The sequence below is a fragment of the Falco biarmicus genome, chromosome 4 (genome assembly GCF_023638135.1).
Source record: "Falco biarmicus isolate bFalBia1 chromosome 4, bFalBia1.pri, whole genome shotgun sequence".
In the NCBI taxonomy this organism is placed as follows: domain Eukaryota; kingdom Metazoa; phylum Chordata; class Aves; order Falconiformes; family Falconidae; genus Falco; species Falco biarmicus.
This window is the reverse complement of record NC_079291.1, coordinates 103,168,573-103,183,892: the sequence shown is the minus strand read 5'-3', so window position 1 is coordinate 103,183,892 and position 15,320 is coordinate 103,168,573. Positions and strand designations below refer to the sequence as shown.

The window sequence follows — 15,320 nt, the reverse complement described above, 5'->3', positions numbered from 1 at the left end:
AGCTATGAAACGTTTGACAACAGGGTTTCTGAACTTCAAGTTTTACACTAGATCCAACAGGGTAAAAACAGAAAAAAGCATATGTTTATTCCGTGAGTATTTCCAGCTGCCCATATACAACACAGCATGAACTTCTTCAGCTGCTGTACAGGGGCTTTTGTTTCTGAAATTAGGCCACCACAATTCACAGAAATGTAGTCATCATCTACAACATTTGTTTCTTACATACTTGGTAGAGCACAGTTAAATTATTTTAATTATTTCTGTACAAAGAACTGAAACACTCCACTTTCACTAGGAACGATTACTAAGGTTTTTTAGTTTGCTGCATCATTCAGGTTTTGCCCAGCTTAAAGGAAAACAAACTAAAATAGAATAGCAATACAGAAAACTATGTTCAGAATCACTTAACTTATTCCTTGGATACTATTCAATTTGAAAAGTAAACTGCTGAAGCAAAAGAAACCACAAGAAAAATAGCAGAAAATGGAAAGATATTAAATGAAAGAACTATGTCATCTCAGTAACATGTAGGCAGATCAGGAGAATTGCTTCATATGCAAGAGTTATCAATTTGAAATGCAAAGATCAACAATGCAGTTGTACATAGGCAAAATTTTAAAATACAAGTACAGCAAACAGGCGGGTGTATGTATGCTTGTTCTTTAGTCATAAACTGATCTATTTTCCTTAAGATTTTTATCTGCCAATTTGGTAAATGGGGTTGTGAGCTGCAGAAACATGTACAGTTACCTACCTACCTTTGCACACTATTGTAAGTGATACTGGAATTGTTGAGCGTTGCTGTCTACGCAATCTGCCAAAGCCACTGCTGGGTTCTCCTGAATTCCCACCTTTTTTCTTCTCTCATTTGTTTTAGATAAGTTCATGGAAGCATAAGTAAGTTTTTCAGTATACTTTCTTGAAATTAAGCTTTGTCCAAACTTGGTGTTACAGGAAATCGTCTCCTTTCCGAAACAACCTGTAATTTACCTATTGTTTTATCTACAGAATAGCAGAGTCGCAATACATATTGGTCTAAAAATCAACTTCTGGCTAAAATTTAACAGAAAAGCAAAAGAAAGTGGCTTTGCAAAGCAATTCGTTAACAGTCCTGAACTATGAAGTTCTCTTTAATGGTATGGTCTGCACTATCATCTAACAGTATGTTAGTATGTTGCACTAGTATCTAACCGTAGTAAATGTACTGATCTAAAATTCATTGCTTGCCTGTGCAGGTGACACAGGTCCACCTTCCGTGTTCTCCTATAATAACCGTAGGAAATGCAAGATTCATGCACAAAGACAGAACCACTTCTTAATCTCAAAAGTAAACTACTTTACTGATTTCATTTGGGTTTTCTTGCCTCACATCTAAAGCCTAACATTTCATAATTTCAGAATAATTTTATAACAGAAATGTTCATCTGCTGCATGCTGTTTAGAGCCTTAGTTAAACAATTACACTTCTTAGTGTTCAAAACAACAAGGAACATCAAGCCATAGTTATTTTATATACCAGTTCTTGTCTTTTGGATTGTTGGGGGGGGTGGTTTTGTGGATTTTTTTACTGGTTTTAATTAATACTGTTTTCGCTTTCCCAGAATTTGCATTAAATTCTTCTTTCCCCATTTATAGCTTATAATCACTAGATTTTAAGTTTTTCCTGTCAAAAAAACCTTGATTTCATTTATTATTGAAATTATTCAATTTATTGCATTACTGAACTTCAATTATTATTTAAACAATCTGTTTATATCTGAAAATTCATGTTTAAGCAGCAACATAAACTGATGTCATCTATTTTCTCATATTCATTTATTAGAAGGTAAATTCACTCTGACACAGAAGAGAGACTTGCTCCAAACAATCAGGAAAGGGATGTTGCTCTTTCCTGAATTGTAAAGAAGGCAGTGTAAACACATTTTGATTAGACAACAGCAAATTTTCTAATTTTGATTAGAAATATTTACGAAGTCCTTCATTATGTCCCTGTCCGTGTTCCCAAATTATTGCTTGTTTCAGTTAACCTGATCCTACAGTACTGTGCAGGACGCTCATGGAGCACAGTTATTTGGGAAAAGGGAAGGACAAATGTCTGGCAAACTGGAAACCTTGCCTTTTTTCATGGCTCCTCACGCCAAAGCGTTTTATCCTCTCAGTTGCAACCAATGTTTGGTACAATTTTTCTTATGCACAGTGAAATAGAAGGAAACATTGCTTATAACGACCGCGCTACTCAAAGCGCCGAAAGAATAACTGTGTTTCCTTTTCACTGATATTTAAATGCTTGAGCTTGTCAATCTGGGAAAAGTAGGTGAGTAGCCATGCTCTAGAGTGCAGAATTACTACCTCGAGACACTGCAGGCTTTAAATTTAAAGAGTCTAAGAAAATGCATTGTCACAGCTGAATGCACAACAGAAAAGGGCAGGATAATACTGAATTTGTAAGATGTGTAAATGGTGTAAGTAAGAAGTTTATATAAATTAACTCACTCTTCTTGATCACACATAATCCACCCAGTAGCCTTTTGCGAGCTGAATTAAAAACAAGAACAGCAGCAAACCCTGTTAAGTGTTTTCCAGAATCTTCTACCATCTGGTAAAAATAAAGCAAGCAATAAAATGAGAGGAAGAGGATACATTTCATAACAAAATCTATTTACTAGATTTCTTTTGCTTTAAAAACTATTTGTTTCTGCACATTTTAGAATTCCTCATCTGTTAAGAAAATTATTAAGAATGGATGATTACTTAGCTCTAGAAAGAAAACGCATGAGGAAAATAAGCCTTCAAAGCTGAAAGAACTAAATTTGTTTTAGACACTATTAAGCCAGGATTAAAAAGAAAAAAAAAAAAAAACAAACCACCCAAATATTCCCATGGTAGTAGAGAAAGACTGATCTTAATCAAGTCACTGAAAAAACCCAACCCCTCAGATCATATCAAGATAAAATAATAAAAAAAAAATATATATGTATGGATATTTGAAAATAAGGCATTCAGGGCAAACACCAAAGATGACATCACAGCTAAAATGCACTGCTGACCTGCCAAAGACAATGTAGCTCAATGGCAAATTGTGTTGTATACTGCAGTCACAAGAATATCAGTATTCACCATTTCCTCATGATGCAAGCACAAAATACCTAAAGTAGTCTAAATATTATTCTCTGTACGCATTGAGGTATGTCTGGAAACAAAAGACGACTGTAGTATAGTACAGATATTCAAGCTTTTTTTCAAGACATTTCTTAAGTGCAAAAGGCAGTCAAGTCTCAGTAACACAAAGGCTCAGCAGCAGAATCTGAGCTGCTGCCAGAATTTGAGATCCCGCTTTTGTCTCCTACTCTTAGCCACTCAACCCTCTACCTGCTTTATACCAACACATGACTAGGTATGAGGAGTCAGGGAAGTGATCCAGCTGAAAATTAACCCAGGAAAAAAAAAAAAACATACAACTAAGTATTTCGTCCCTAATGTAGCATGTTATGTTGACATACAAATTCTAATGACAACTACTGGGAAAAGCAGCAGGAGAATGTGTGAGATTGCTGGTTGGCACAGAAATAAAATGACTTTGCAAGTGCTCTGTGACCCCTCCCACTAAGATGCAAAGTTCTGCAGAAAAAGAATGAGATGGCAAAGGTCAGAAGACATTAAACCACACACATTTTTCAAAGCAGATAAACTTTCAGGTCTGGGAACTAAAATAGTGGGGAAATACTGTCACATGACAGGGAGTAGAATCTAAATTAAACAAAACTGAAGTGAAACATTCTTTACTGAACGGATGTCCAAAAGGTAAAATAATGCCCTGAAAGCTATTAAGAATAAGCCTTCACCAGAACGTAAAGATGAAAATTCTACACACTATGGAACTTCTGTCAAAAAGGCATACATATAATGCTGAGTTTCACAAACTTCAGTTATCTAGCACCCACAAGAGGACTGAAAAAGTAATCATGAAATAAACAGTGCCAGCTGGACAAGAGCAACATTCTCCAAAACTGGCAGATACACACAGAAAATGCAGAGAAAGATGATGAGGCGGGGAGAGGAACACACCCACAGAGAACAATAATAGAAGTTGGGAATGAATTTGGTGTAAGGCAAAGATGCTTTCTTATTTCCAAACTACTTCTCTCCTGTTATACTTTCTTTTTTTTAATGGAGATGTGTTAAAATATCTGAAATATTAATAAAGCCACACTGCATAACGCAGTTTGCTGTAAAATGCTTAACAAATATGGGACCAAGTTTTTTTTATATATTTTACCCCTGAGTTATTCCGAAAGCTTAGTTCAAGGATATCAAAAAAGGAGTAGATTCTAACTCATGTATTTGGAAACCAAATAACTCAACGGGACACACCTGGGAAACGAACGCTTAGAAAACTTTTAGAACCATAGATTTTTAGATATGGTTTCCAATGGGATTGAGTTACCGCTTTCATCTGAGAACTGTGACATTATACAAAAAAATAAAGTTTCCAGTTGAAACAAGTATGGGAAAATAAATTCCTAAAGATAATTTTGGTTTCTTGTAAATTTGCAAAATCTTCTTTCTGATATTCCATTCTATGCTTAGCCATTGATTGCACCACTCCTCTACATGGCAAAGCACTGCTTTACACAAGATGTGAGTTCTGAAAAGGATAATGCCCTACCTATTTAACATACTGATGGCTTTAATTCACATTTTATGGTTATACCTATATATTTAGGAAAAAAAACCTCTTCTTTAAAATATTATTTAGAAGTAATTTTTCTTGGACTTTGCCAGACTGGCACTGCTTGTTCATTCTGCCATCCTGAAGTCAGCATAACAGAGTGTATTCAGGTGGAAAAGCTTATCATGAGTATTCCTGTCTAATTGCTCAAATTCTCGTTCTGACAGCTCTCCCTCTTCAGGGGATGAACTGCCTGAACAGGATAAAGTATGCCTGGGTTTGCTTTCTTAAGCAACTTTTGTGCTTTCTACTCTATAGTTCCCCCCTCCCTTCCTTAACTTCACTAGAGAATCTGAAGACAAAAATCTCTTTAGTGTAAAGAAAGTACTAGATTATTCATACACAGTTATGCAATTATGCACCTCAGTTATTTCCACATTTTAACCAAACTAACATATAGTTAACCCATACATTCTTACAAGTAAAACAATAAATATACTAAAATAATAATATAAAATGAAAATAAATTCATTTCATCCACAAGAGGCTGATGGCCCTCTAAGCAGTTTTTGCTAACCAATGATTAAAAATTATGCCAAAACTCTCAAGTATCAGAATCTTCCTAGTAAAACATATACTAGCATACAATACAATGTTCTTCTGAACACAAGTTTTGTAGAAAGAACTTCAGATTTCCAGTATACTATAGTCTCATTGCAGTGGTATATTGTAATTTTCATGGAGTATTAACCATCTCCAGAAATATAAAAGGGTCATGAGTTTGTTTTGTTCTTTTACAATACATATCTGAACAACTAAAACAATATAAGGTGTACCTAGATGTATCTATGTTAACGTCAAACATGGTACAAACCTTTATTTAAAATAGTTTTTATGTAGGTAACATATACTGCATATTTTAGAGTGTTATGCTGACAAGGAGGTATATTATCAGAGTGATATGGAAAGAAATAGAATTTGGGCTGTAGAATAAAGGGCAATCAGGAATTTTGGTTTCCCTCAAAACTGAGAGACCCAGCTTAGTTTCTATCACTCAGAAAACAGTAGAAAATTCTGACACAGAAGGAATTTAATATCATCATTGAATGCAAAACATTCTGAATATTTCAACATATGTAATTTTTTACATATACATACGTATGTGTATATTTATGTATCTCTTTCAACAGACCAATTGGATTTTATCACAGACCTGTTGATTTCAAACATTTTTTCAAGTTTGTATTGAAATGTTTTATTAATGCTTTGGTATAGCAATATTTAAATAGCAACCCAACTATTTCACCTCCACATTCTACTGTATCTAGCAGTAATACTACAGCATGATATGTAAGCATTTCTTCACTGTTAAGAGTTAAGAAAGTGACACTATCAGCAACTATTAGTTATCTGGAGTTAGTATCACACAGAGGAAAAAGTTCACACTAACGGACTATTCTTTCAGACTTTCTGCCTACAAAGCGAAAGAGCTACACAACACCAGTTTACGTATAATTTCAAACAAAGTATATAGGCAGTATTTAATTTTCAAAGCACAACTCCCTGCCTCTTTCTATGTTAGTCTTTTTTCAATTCAAATATGGATTCTGCAGTGAGAATTGTACTCTGTACAATTAACATTGTAGTCGGTTAAATGGAAAACCTGAGCCGGTGCAAAAAGCAGACCTTGTTTTAGGGCCTGCTGCTCTGAAGCTGCATCCCAATGTGTGTTAGGCTTTTTCTCTAGCATCTGCTGATCTTTGCTTTTCTTCTACAGAAATGTGATGTGGTAAAGACTTCTCATTCAGTTGTAGATGGAACTGGAATAGAGATTACCTTAAAAGACCTCGGTGTTCTCCAAGCCTCTAACACCAAAATATTTGCATTGATTTGCCTCAGGATTTTCCTTTTGGGAAAAACATCATCTATTCTTTTCCCTTCAGTGTTTGAAGAGCACTTCACATGAATTCTACCGCCACCTTTTCACATGTGTTTTGTTAGCTTTGTATATCATCTCCAAACATGAAAAGTAAGAGCAATAACTATACTGTGGCAGATGCTTAAGGAAATTCAAAAAGTAAATACCGTTTCCCCACCCCAGAGGCCAAACACTCTAAAATTACTAAATTCATAAGAGTGATTTGCTCCTGCTACAGGCAATCCAATTTGAATCAATGTTATCCTCCGTAAAATATGCCAAGGGCTCCCAAATGCTACTTTCTTTGCTAACTCAACTGACAGATATTCTAGCAATAAATTCATGTAGCAAATCACATCTTGCAACTGACAGCTTTTAGGACTGACTCTACAGCACCAGGGAAATACACAGTTCTGTAGTCAAGAATACTAGACACCTTGAACAAAGCAAATGACAGGTAAAGTCAGAATCTGACTCTGCATGACATTAACAAACCATAGCTCCCAGACACACAAAAAAACTCACAAGAAAATTTAATCAGTGATCAACAAGTTAAGGTCCCATCATAACATCTCCCCTCACCCTGATGCAAGCTGAAATGCATCTTATAAACTCAGAAACATAACAGAAAAGAGAAAATTTAGCAAGTTTCATGAAAACTTATTTTTAAATTATATGCAAATATAAACCAAATAAAAATAATGCCTTACAGCACAGCCAAAAGAGTTGGTTTTGAGAAATAGCCTAGAGGACAGAGCTCCCTATTACAGGCTAATAGAATATATCATTATCAACTGCCTGGTAGATAAACTAGGAACTCAGAAAATTCAAGATTAAAGGACCAAAATGAGGAAGTGACTGCAATAGTAAAGACTAAAAACGTACAATGAGAAAGGAATGACTCATCTCTTTTTTTCAGTATTGCCTTCCCTTTCTCTCTCCCACTTCAGATCATAGAAAATTCAGAAGTAATTTCCAGCATTTTTTTTCAGAAAATTAGCACTTTGGCACTGGCACAATTGGGAACAACCTATAGCTGCATTAAAAAAAAAAAAAAAAAAAAAAACCACCAAAAAAAAATTGACCCAACTGACTAAAGTAAGCATTTTGCTCATATGCTTTTAAGTTTAAATCAGTTTTTCAACAACTTTTAATTCCAACATGATGAATAAAGTACCTTTTGTTTGAAATATAGTAATAGTGCTCCTTCAGCTGACAGTTATACACAGCACATCCTAGAGACTACAATTCATGCTCCTTATATTTTTCAAATACTGGGGGGAACAGAACATAAAATCTGTGTTTACTTTCCTCAGATGTCTCTATATCTCACAAATGCACAAAAGGATATAACTTGCTATTAATATCCTTTCCAAAGAACCATTAACAAATAATACAATTTTCATACCCCTTAAACTAATATTACACATATATACATTGTATAGTAGAAACTATTATCCAAACCAGAACACTACCAATAAGCTTCAGTCAAGACTAAACAAGTACTTGCACACTTAGAGGGACATATTCCCCTTATTCTTTTTCTAGATCAGTACTTACTTTTTTTTTTTTTAACTGTGAGATTTTTAAATCTGAAAAAAGCTTGGTAACTACATTCTACATTCACTCTTTAAAAACTTTTGGGTTATTGCTTCCTCAAAATTTCCTTGAATATCTGCAGCATTATCACCATCCCCTTAGCTCTGTGGTGGAGAGTGGAAAGAGACAGTAGCCTTTCTTCATCATCAGCAACAGCAGCACAAGAGCCAGCACACATCCTCCTGGTATGGCTTATTCACTCTGCTTTGTACCATCTATATACCATTATCCCTCAGCAGAAAATCCTGCTATTTAGCCTCTTCCCATTTGACAGAAATGTTTTTATTTTGAAATTAGAAAAAAAAAGTACATCAGTAATTTTGTTTCATTACACTTTCATTTTCAGATAATGAAGTTTTGCTCTACAATAAATAATTAATCTATTCCACACATTCAAATGCTTAAGCACTTTGTCTCATTTAAAAAAAAAGTAAAGGAGAAATATTTTGCACTTACCTAAATTGCCATCAACGTACATGAACTTAAATGAAGACGACTGTGAAAACATCCAAAATAAAATTGACAAATATGCATGCAGCTCTTAAGACAGAAGTATTTTAAAAAACAGCTGAAGAAAGCAGGAAACAGTACAGTGAAAAACAGAAAATATGGTGAATGAATGTGCTGAACCTAGTGACTTTTAAAAAAATCTTAAAAGATACTTTCACTGGTCATAAATACTATATTACAAATTTGATTTGGAAATATTGAAACATACTTTTTCTCAAAAAGAGACATACTTAAAAAGAGAATTGGGTAAATTTTTGTTATTCTTACTAGTTTATTAATGTGATAACATACCCAGGAAGCATAGTAAAACATGAACAGAACATTTCTGTTTCTTAGGTTACTAGCTTTACCATTTGTATGTAACCTTGTACTTCATAAACATTCACAATAAACTTTAAGATTTGTAGTGTTGCACACATTTACACACAGAAAATGAGACAGGCTGCAAGGTATTTATAGCACCAAAAAGTCCTCTGACCAGTTCTGGTATTTAGGAACAATGGAGAACCACTTTTCCAAGCAGCAGTCAAGTGCAGACTTTGATCCATATTAAGGAAGAAAACACTTAAATGGGAACTCTAGCTGAAGACTCAATGCTGGCAACTCCCTGCATATTCCACTAGGATCAAACCTCCAGAATTTCAATGGACATAAACAAAAATGCCTCAAAAAAAGACAAGTAATCTCAGAAGTGGACACAGCAAGGAGATTACAGATCTTCAGCTTCCTTTGACTTCCATTTAGAGGATGCCAACAGGATCTAAGCAATGGACTGTCCAGTTTGGAAGCAGGCAGGGTTGATCCCAGCCATGGAAACCATTTGGTAAAGTTAAAAACTGGAAAGCTTCTTTAAGCATATATAATAATAGACCATATTAATACATAATATTTTCCAACTACATTTAGTTTTACATGTATATATAAACAATACACAACTCTTGAATATTTCTTTAACTCCACCGACTAGATCCCAGATAAGCTAGCAAAGTTACAGCAAATTCAATTATAGCCCTTGCTTCCTGAGGTTTTTGTCATCTCCCTGCCTTGTAAGAGTGTACTTAGCATGTCAGAAAGCAAAATAAGTACATGGTATGTTTGGGTTGGGGTTTTTTGTTTCTTTTTTTAAAGAATGTATATATTAGCCTGATCAAGGCTTTACCTTGAACACAGTTTAACTAATGCAAAAAAAAGGAACTAAATTTCACAGTATTTCTTAGTGTATTTTCTTTTACTGTTCTACTTGATACACATCATGAAACAAAGTAAAAATGAAAAGCATATGAAATAACATTGAGTAGCTACTCACAGTCCTGAAATTATGAATACACATATACTTATCTACCGATTATTTTATCACTTCTAGTCTCTGAATTGCAGCATCTTTGAGTTATTCATATTGCTACAAATATATTAAAAATATTTCAAGGAACAATTTTGTATACAAAACTATGAACCTCTTAGAAGAACTATTCACTATCCTTTTTATCCTTTTCATCTCATTAATCAGAAGCAAACCCTTGCAGTATCAGGACAGGAACTAAACTTCAAAAGAAGATCAAAATTTACAAAATGTTTTCAAAGAACACATTAAGCAAATTAAAGTTACCTGGTTTTCTGTAAGGAAGTTAAAAAAATAAAAAAAAAGGATCAAACTCACCATTTATTTCCAAAACCAACATGTAAACATATCATGAATGAAAAAGAGCCACTGTTCGCTGCACGCAGTGGTTAATTTTGTATTAATTATGTAGTATTAAATAATGACATTTATAAGTAGGGAAAAGGGACATGTTGTGCAACTGAGTTTACAGTTTATTTAAAACACATCACAGGATCTAGTGCAGTTATTGCAGTGTCATAAAAGCAGCATGTCAATTGATAAACATAAACATTATCTTAGAACCAGCTAATCCAAACAGCTAAGCTAGTCATCCCTCATTTTGACAGACAGGCAACAATCCTGGGAATCAATACTGCTGAATAGTTTCTTGTGTCCTCCCAGTTCTTTCCACCTCACAGCCTTCTGCTCTTCATTGAAACCTGCTACATTAACTTTTCTGTATAATACATTCAAGCAACTTTAGAGAGAGTAACTATCTACTGGGGGGGGCGGGGGGGGGGGGGGGGGGGGAAATGCAAAATCCAATTAAGACATTGCAAATGGATGATTCCAAGATGAAGAATCACTTTCAATAGTTAAAAAACATGTAGAATACTTCCTACCCTTATATATATATATATAATCAAAGCATGTATACAGTACTACTAATTGTGCTGTAAGAAAAATATGTCAAAAAATATAAAGAAAAGGAAGACGAGACAACTTTACTTGTAATATCAAAGTACAGTTGCTCAAAGCATACATTTTAAAAAGTGAAATTATCTTGAAAAAATCAGGAACATCCAACTTATTGTCCATAAACTTCCTCATGGGTCTCTTTTTGCTTCTAAAAGGTTTAATTTTTATCAATTTTCTGTTGAAATACATTCTACTTTTTCAGACTATCTCTTCAGTCTGCCTGGTTTGTTCTAATTTATAATCCTATTTTCCAGAATGTTTTTAACCCTTCCCAGCTTGACATTACATGGGTGTGTAATACATATCCATCATTCAGAACAGAGATGAAAGCCCCAAACATGACAAATCCTGCTAGACATCTTTCCAATCTCACCATGAATCATTGATAATTACAGTCTTGACAGTCTTCCAATCAGATAGGCATCTGTATAACACCAATTTAATCTCATATACTTCCCACCAGCTTGCTGATGAAAATCTTCTGAAATGATGTTGAAAGTTCTCCTAATGTCAACGTTACTACTGTTTTTCTCTTATGCAGAATGCTCATTTTCCTGTCATCCAAGAAAATCAGACTTGTTTGACATTATTCTTGACAAATCCATATTAAGGGCTAGTCCTTTTTTGATATTTTTCCATTACATTCCTTACGTTTTAGAAATAGTTAATGATTTTTTAAAAATGCAATTAATAACATTTACAAATAATTCTATTTGTTCATAATATATTTTCCCAGAAACTGCAACAAAAAATATCAAACTTGTAATTCATTCATGCATGTCTTTTTTTCTCCCCCCCTCTTTCTTTTTCTTTTGGCCGGCAGCTAGATTTGCCCTTCTTCAGTCTCCTGCGAGTTCCTACAGTTGGCTATGAGACTAAGGGCCCCCATTCAGGGTCAATTTCATCACACACAGCCAATCCAAAATTTTAATGCTTCAGTAAGAAACATTTCAGCTTTTAAGAAAATAAATTTCATAAGCCAGTAGCCCTCACATACACAAGGACAGATTATCTCTTTTCAGTATAAATGTGATGGATCACATCACATTTTTAGTCTTAAAATTATAGCTTTTTTGATAATTTTAATTGAAATTAGTTGTTTGAAAGAATCAATAACCATGTGGATAAGCAAAACTTACAAACTAGCTGATACAGCCAGCTTGGACTTCCAAACCCATTCCTTCAGAAAGGCTCCACTTCAAATGCTTTACAAGAAAACTAAGCAGCAATTAGATAAGAGGGATGGTCCTTTCATACATAAATACTTGATTACAAGAGAGGAAATAGCAGAAGCCCACAATCAAGTCATAAAACCAACAGAAGGCCCCTGCGGAGTTTGCTGAAACCTGTGGCTGGGCTTTGTGCTGTTTGAAATACCCTAAGGAACCCAGAGAACAGGGTGAAAAGCAAGATGAAAAATTTTCCACACGGTATTCAGGGCAGTAAAGACAAAAGCCAATTGCAAAGAAGGATTTTGTAAGACCAGGCAATTAGGTAAGTGCTGGCAGATGAAATTCAGGGAGATAAATGAAATTACTCAGAAGTGAAAATAATCCTAGCTTCATGCATAACAAGCTGGGATCGAAACTGATTATAACCACTGGTGAGATTCTTCAGGTATGATTAATATTTCCATCAAAATATTAGTTCAATACTCAGTAGCAGTAAAAGAAAAATAAATGAAAGGTAACCCAAAGCTAGAAAGAACAAACTGAGTGTTGGGAATTCTTGGGAGAGACATACAGAATAAAAGGGCAAACACTATTGACCATCAATGCATTTTACACCTGTATTAAGAACACGAGCCATTTTGGTCTCTTCGCCTCAAGAAAATTTGTGTAATAGATCTGAAAAAAGACTCAGAGAAGAATCTTCTCACAGGAAAATAAGAGCACTTGTTAAAAATAAAGGATATGAAATGAATGAATAGGAGGACTTTAACAGAGTTACTAATTTACTTTCCCCTCAAGATGAGGAAATAGCTTTTTAGGAAAACAAACAAAAAAACACCACCAAAAAACCCACACATAACCACTTTGGTAGGTGACAGTGTCTGAATACCAGATCTAGATTCCAAATGACAATACAAGATATTTGACATTTCCATAAGAAAGGCTACCAAAACAGAGTATATTAGGATGTTCCTCCTACTGCTACTTCAACCGTCACAATTAAAATAGCTAACCAGTAAGGCTTGTGAATAGCAGAACCTCCATCAAACATGTTTTTGGTCCTAGCAGCATCCTAGTGCACCTACTATAAATAAATATTCAGTAACTATTACTGTCAGTCTGGATACACAAAAATAATAAATTAATTTGCTGTACTGAACTCCTGATCAAGACCCAGTCAACTTCCCGCTAAAGTAACTGGTATCAGGCTTGTTAGTTCCATAGGTATTTAGGTTCATGACATGCCTAAGAGGTGGAAAGTTTGGAAAGAAGCACTGATGGTGTCACAAAGCCGGAAGTAAATTAAAAATTTCATTTGTTGTTGCCTGCCAACAAACAAGTTTAGATTAGGAATCTGGAAGTGAGAGAAACATAGGATTGCATTTTTGTCTGGGGAAAGTTAACAGATGGTCTAAAAAGGATCAGCTTTAAAATAAGACCAGCAGCCAAAAAGTGTGTGGAGAGAGCAATACAAAAATTTTTTTGATCTATTCTGTGCCACTGTTTTGTATAGCTTTGAGCACAGTCTCAAAGCTTGACCTTATAGCTTTATTCAACCAGATTAAAATACTTCAATCTTTTCACAACTTTGGGAAAAGAACGTTATGATGTGAGTGTAAGTATTTAAAATACTTATTTACAAGATGTTCTTTTCTAAGACACAAGTCTCTGCAATGTTGCTGAAAAGACAACTTCAACTTCATTCTGTAACAGATTTACAGAAGCTTACATATGAGGATTTAATATATCTTCTAACTTTAACAGCTAAATGCCTTACAGCTTACACAATATGCCTGTGCATGTTTATTTATACTTTTGCACAGGTGGCTCATTTACCTCTTCAGAAATGGTTGCTAAGTATATTTAGACTGTTGCTGCAAAAAAGCACTAGAGAAAGTCTCAAAAATAAGAAAAAGTATAGCGACAATCATTCTCTTCAGCTATTATGTGAATGAATGCTGCATGAAGGAAATTATAACCTGCATTCAGATTCTTATTAGTGTGCTTTCCTACTGTTTAGCAGCCAGAGGCAGATAGATCAAGACATACAATTCTTGTTGTAAATGTCAAACTTGCTCCAGCATAGGATACAGTACCATAAGTAAATCATCAAGTACTTAACCATAAACCAACACAAAGAAACTGTCAAAATTATTTACCTGATTTTCTTCATGGGAAACTCTCATTTGTTCTTTAAGAACTGACATTCTGGCTGCTTCCTCTTTCCTCAATACTCTTTCTTTCTTCAGCTCAGGACTCCAGAAGGTTTTGATGCTATTCATGGAGGATCCCAGCTTGCTGTCCTTAATATCTAGTTCTTTTCTAAGAAGATCATTCTCCCTCTGTAGTTCCTTAAGCTGAGCCTGCAGGTCTAACATGGTACTGTCTCTAACCTGTCTCAGCATAGAAGGAACCTGATGGTGGTGATGGTGTGAAGATGTGGTCAGACCTCCATGCTGATCAGTATAAGAAAGGACATCTGTGTGCGAAAGTCCAGCTGAAGCAATATTAGGACTGCTCCCCATAGCTGTGACTCGACCACCATACACAGCCCGATTTGTAGCCCTTCCAAGAGTCATTGTGCCCTTTGGGAAAGTAGTAGAAGCTACACCTTCATGGTCACTCAGATACATTGGTCCAGATGTTGCATAGGCTGCATTAAGGGACTGGATGTTCTCCATCGATAACGTCTTACCTGTTCCTCCTCCTCCTCCACTATTTGTTCGCCTGTGGCCCAGGCGAGGGGATCTTGGCAAACGAGGAGACCTGGAGGGACTTCCTTCCAAGTTGCTGATTGTTCTTGCACTTCCATACATTTTTCTTCTACTTTGAGGTACTATTTCGTAATAAATTAGTAACACTAAAGTTGAATATTAAATTTATAATTCCAGCTAGAAATATTGGCAGTTTCACTGCATTCTTCCAATAGGCAAAAATCTATTGTTCCTCCAAAGTCAGAGACCTGAAAAAAGATACAAAATTAAGTAAATTTTCATCGTGGAAAATAAGTAATCAGCATACATCAGAAATTAAACTAACCCACTTCCCAGAGTAATTACTTTAAAAATAAAATTTACTATATATTTTGTATTTAGGATGACTAGTTAAAAATGTATATTCAAACTATTTTCATTCAGAATAAACTGTTCA

The 15,320-nt window shown here is 34.8% G+C and overlaps 1 protein-coding gene across 4 annotated transcripts in view; it reads right to left on the bottom strand.

Annotated features, from left to right (window-relative positions):
• ERC2 (ELKS/RAB6-interacting/CAST family member 2) overlaps nt 1-15,320 on the bottom strand; it is a 521,691-nt gene that overhangs the window by 485,846 nt on the left and 20,525 nt on the right. For all 4 annotated transcript variants that reach the window (XM_056338313.1, XM_056338316.1, XM_056338314.1 and 1 more), the window contains one exon: nt 14,330-15,132. In XM_056338313.1, coding sequence (XP_056194288.1) covers nt 14,330-14,986 — 657 coding nt within the window. In that variant the 5' untranslated portion in view covers nt 14,987-15,132. The remainder of the gene's footprint in view (nt 1-14,329; nt 15,133-15,320) is intronic.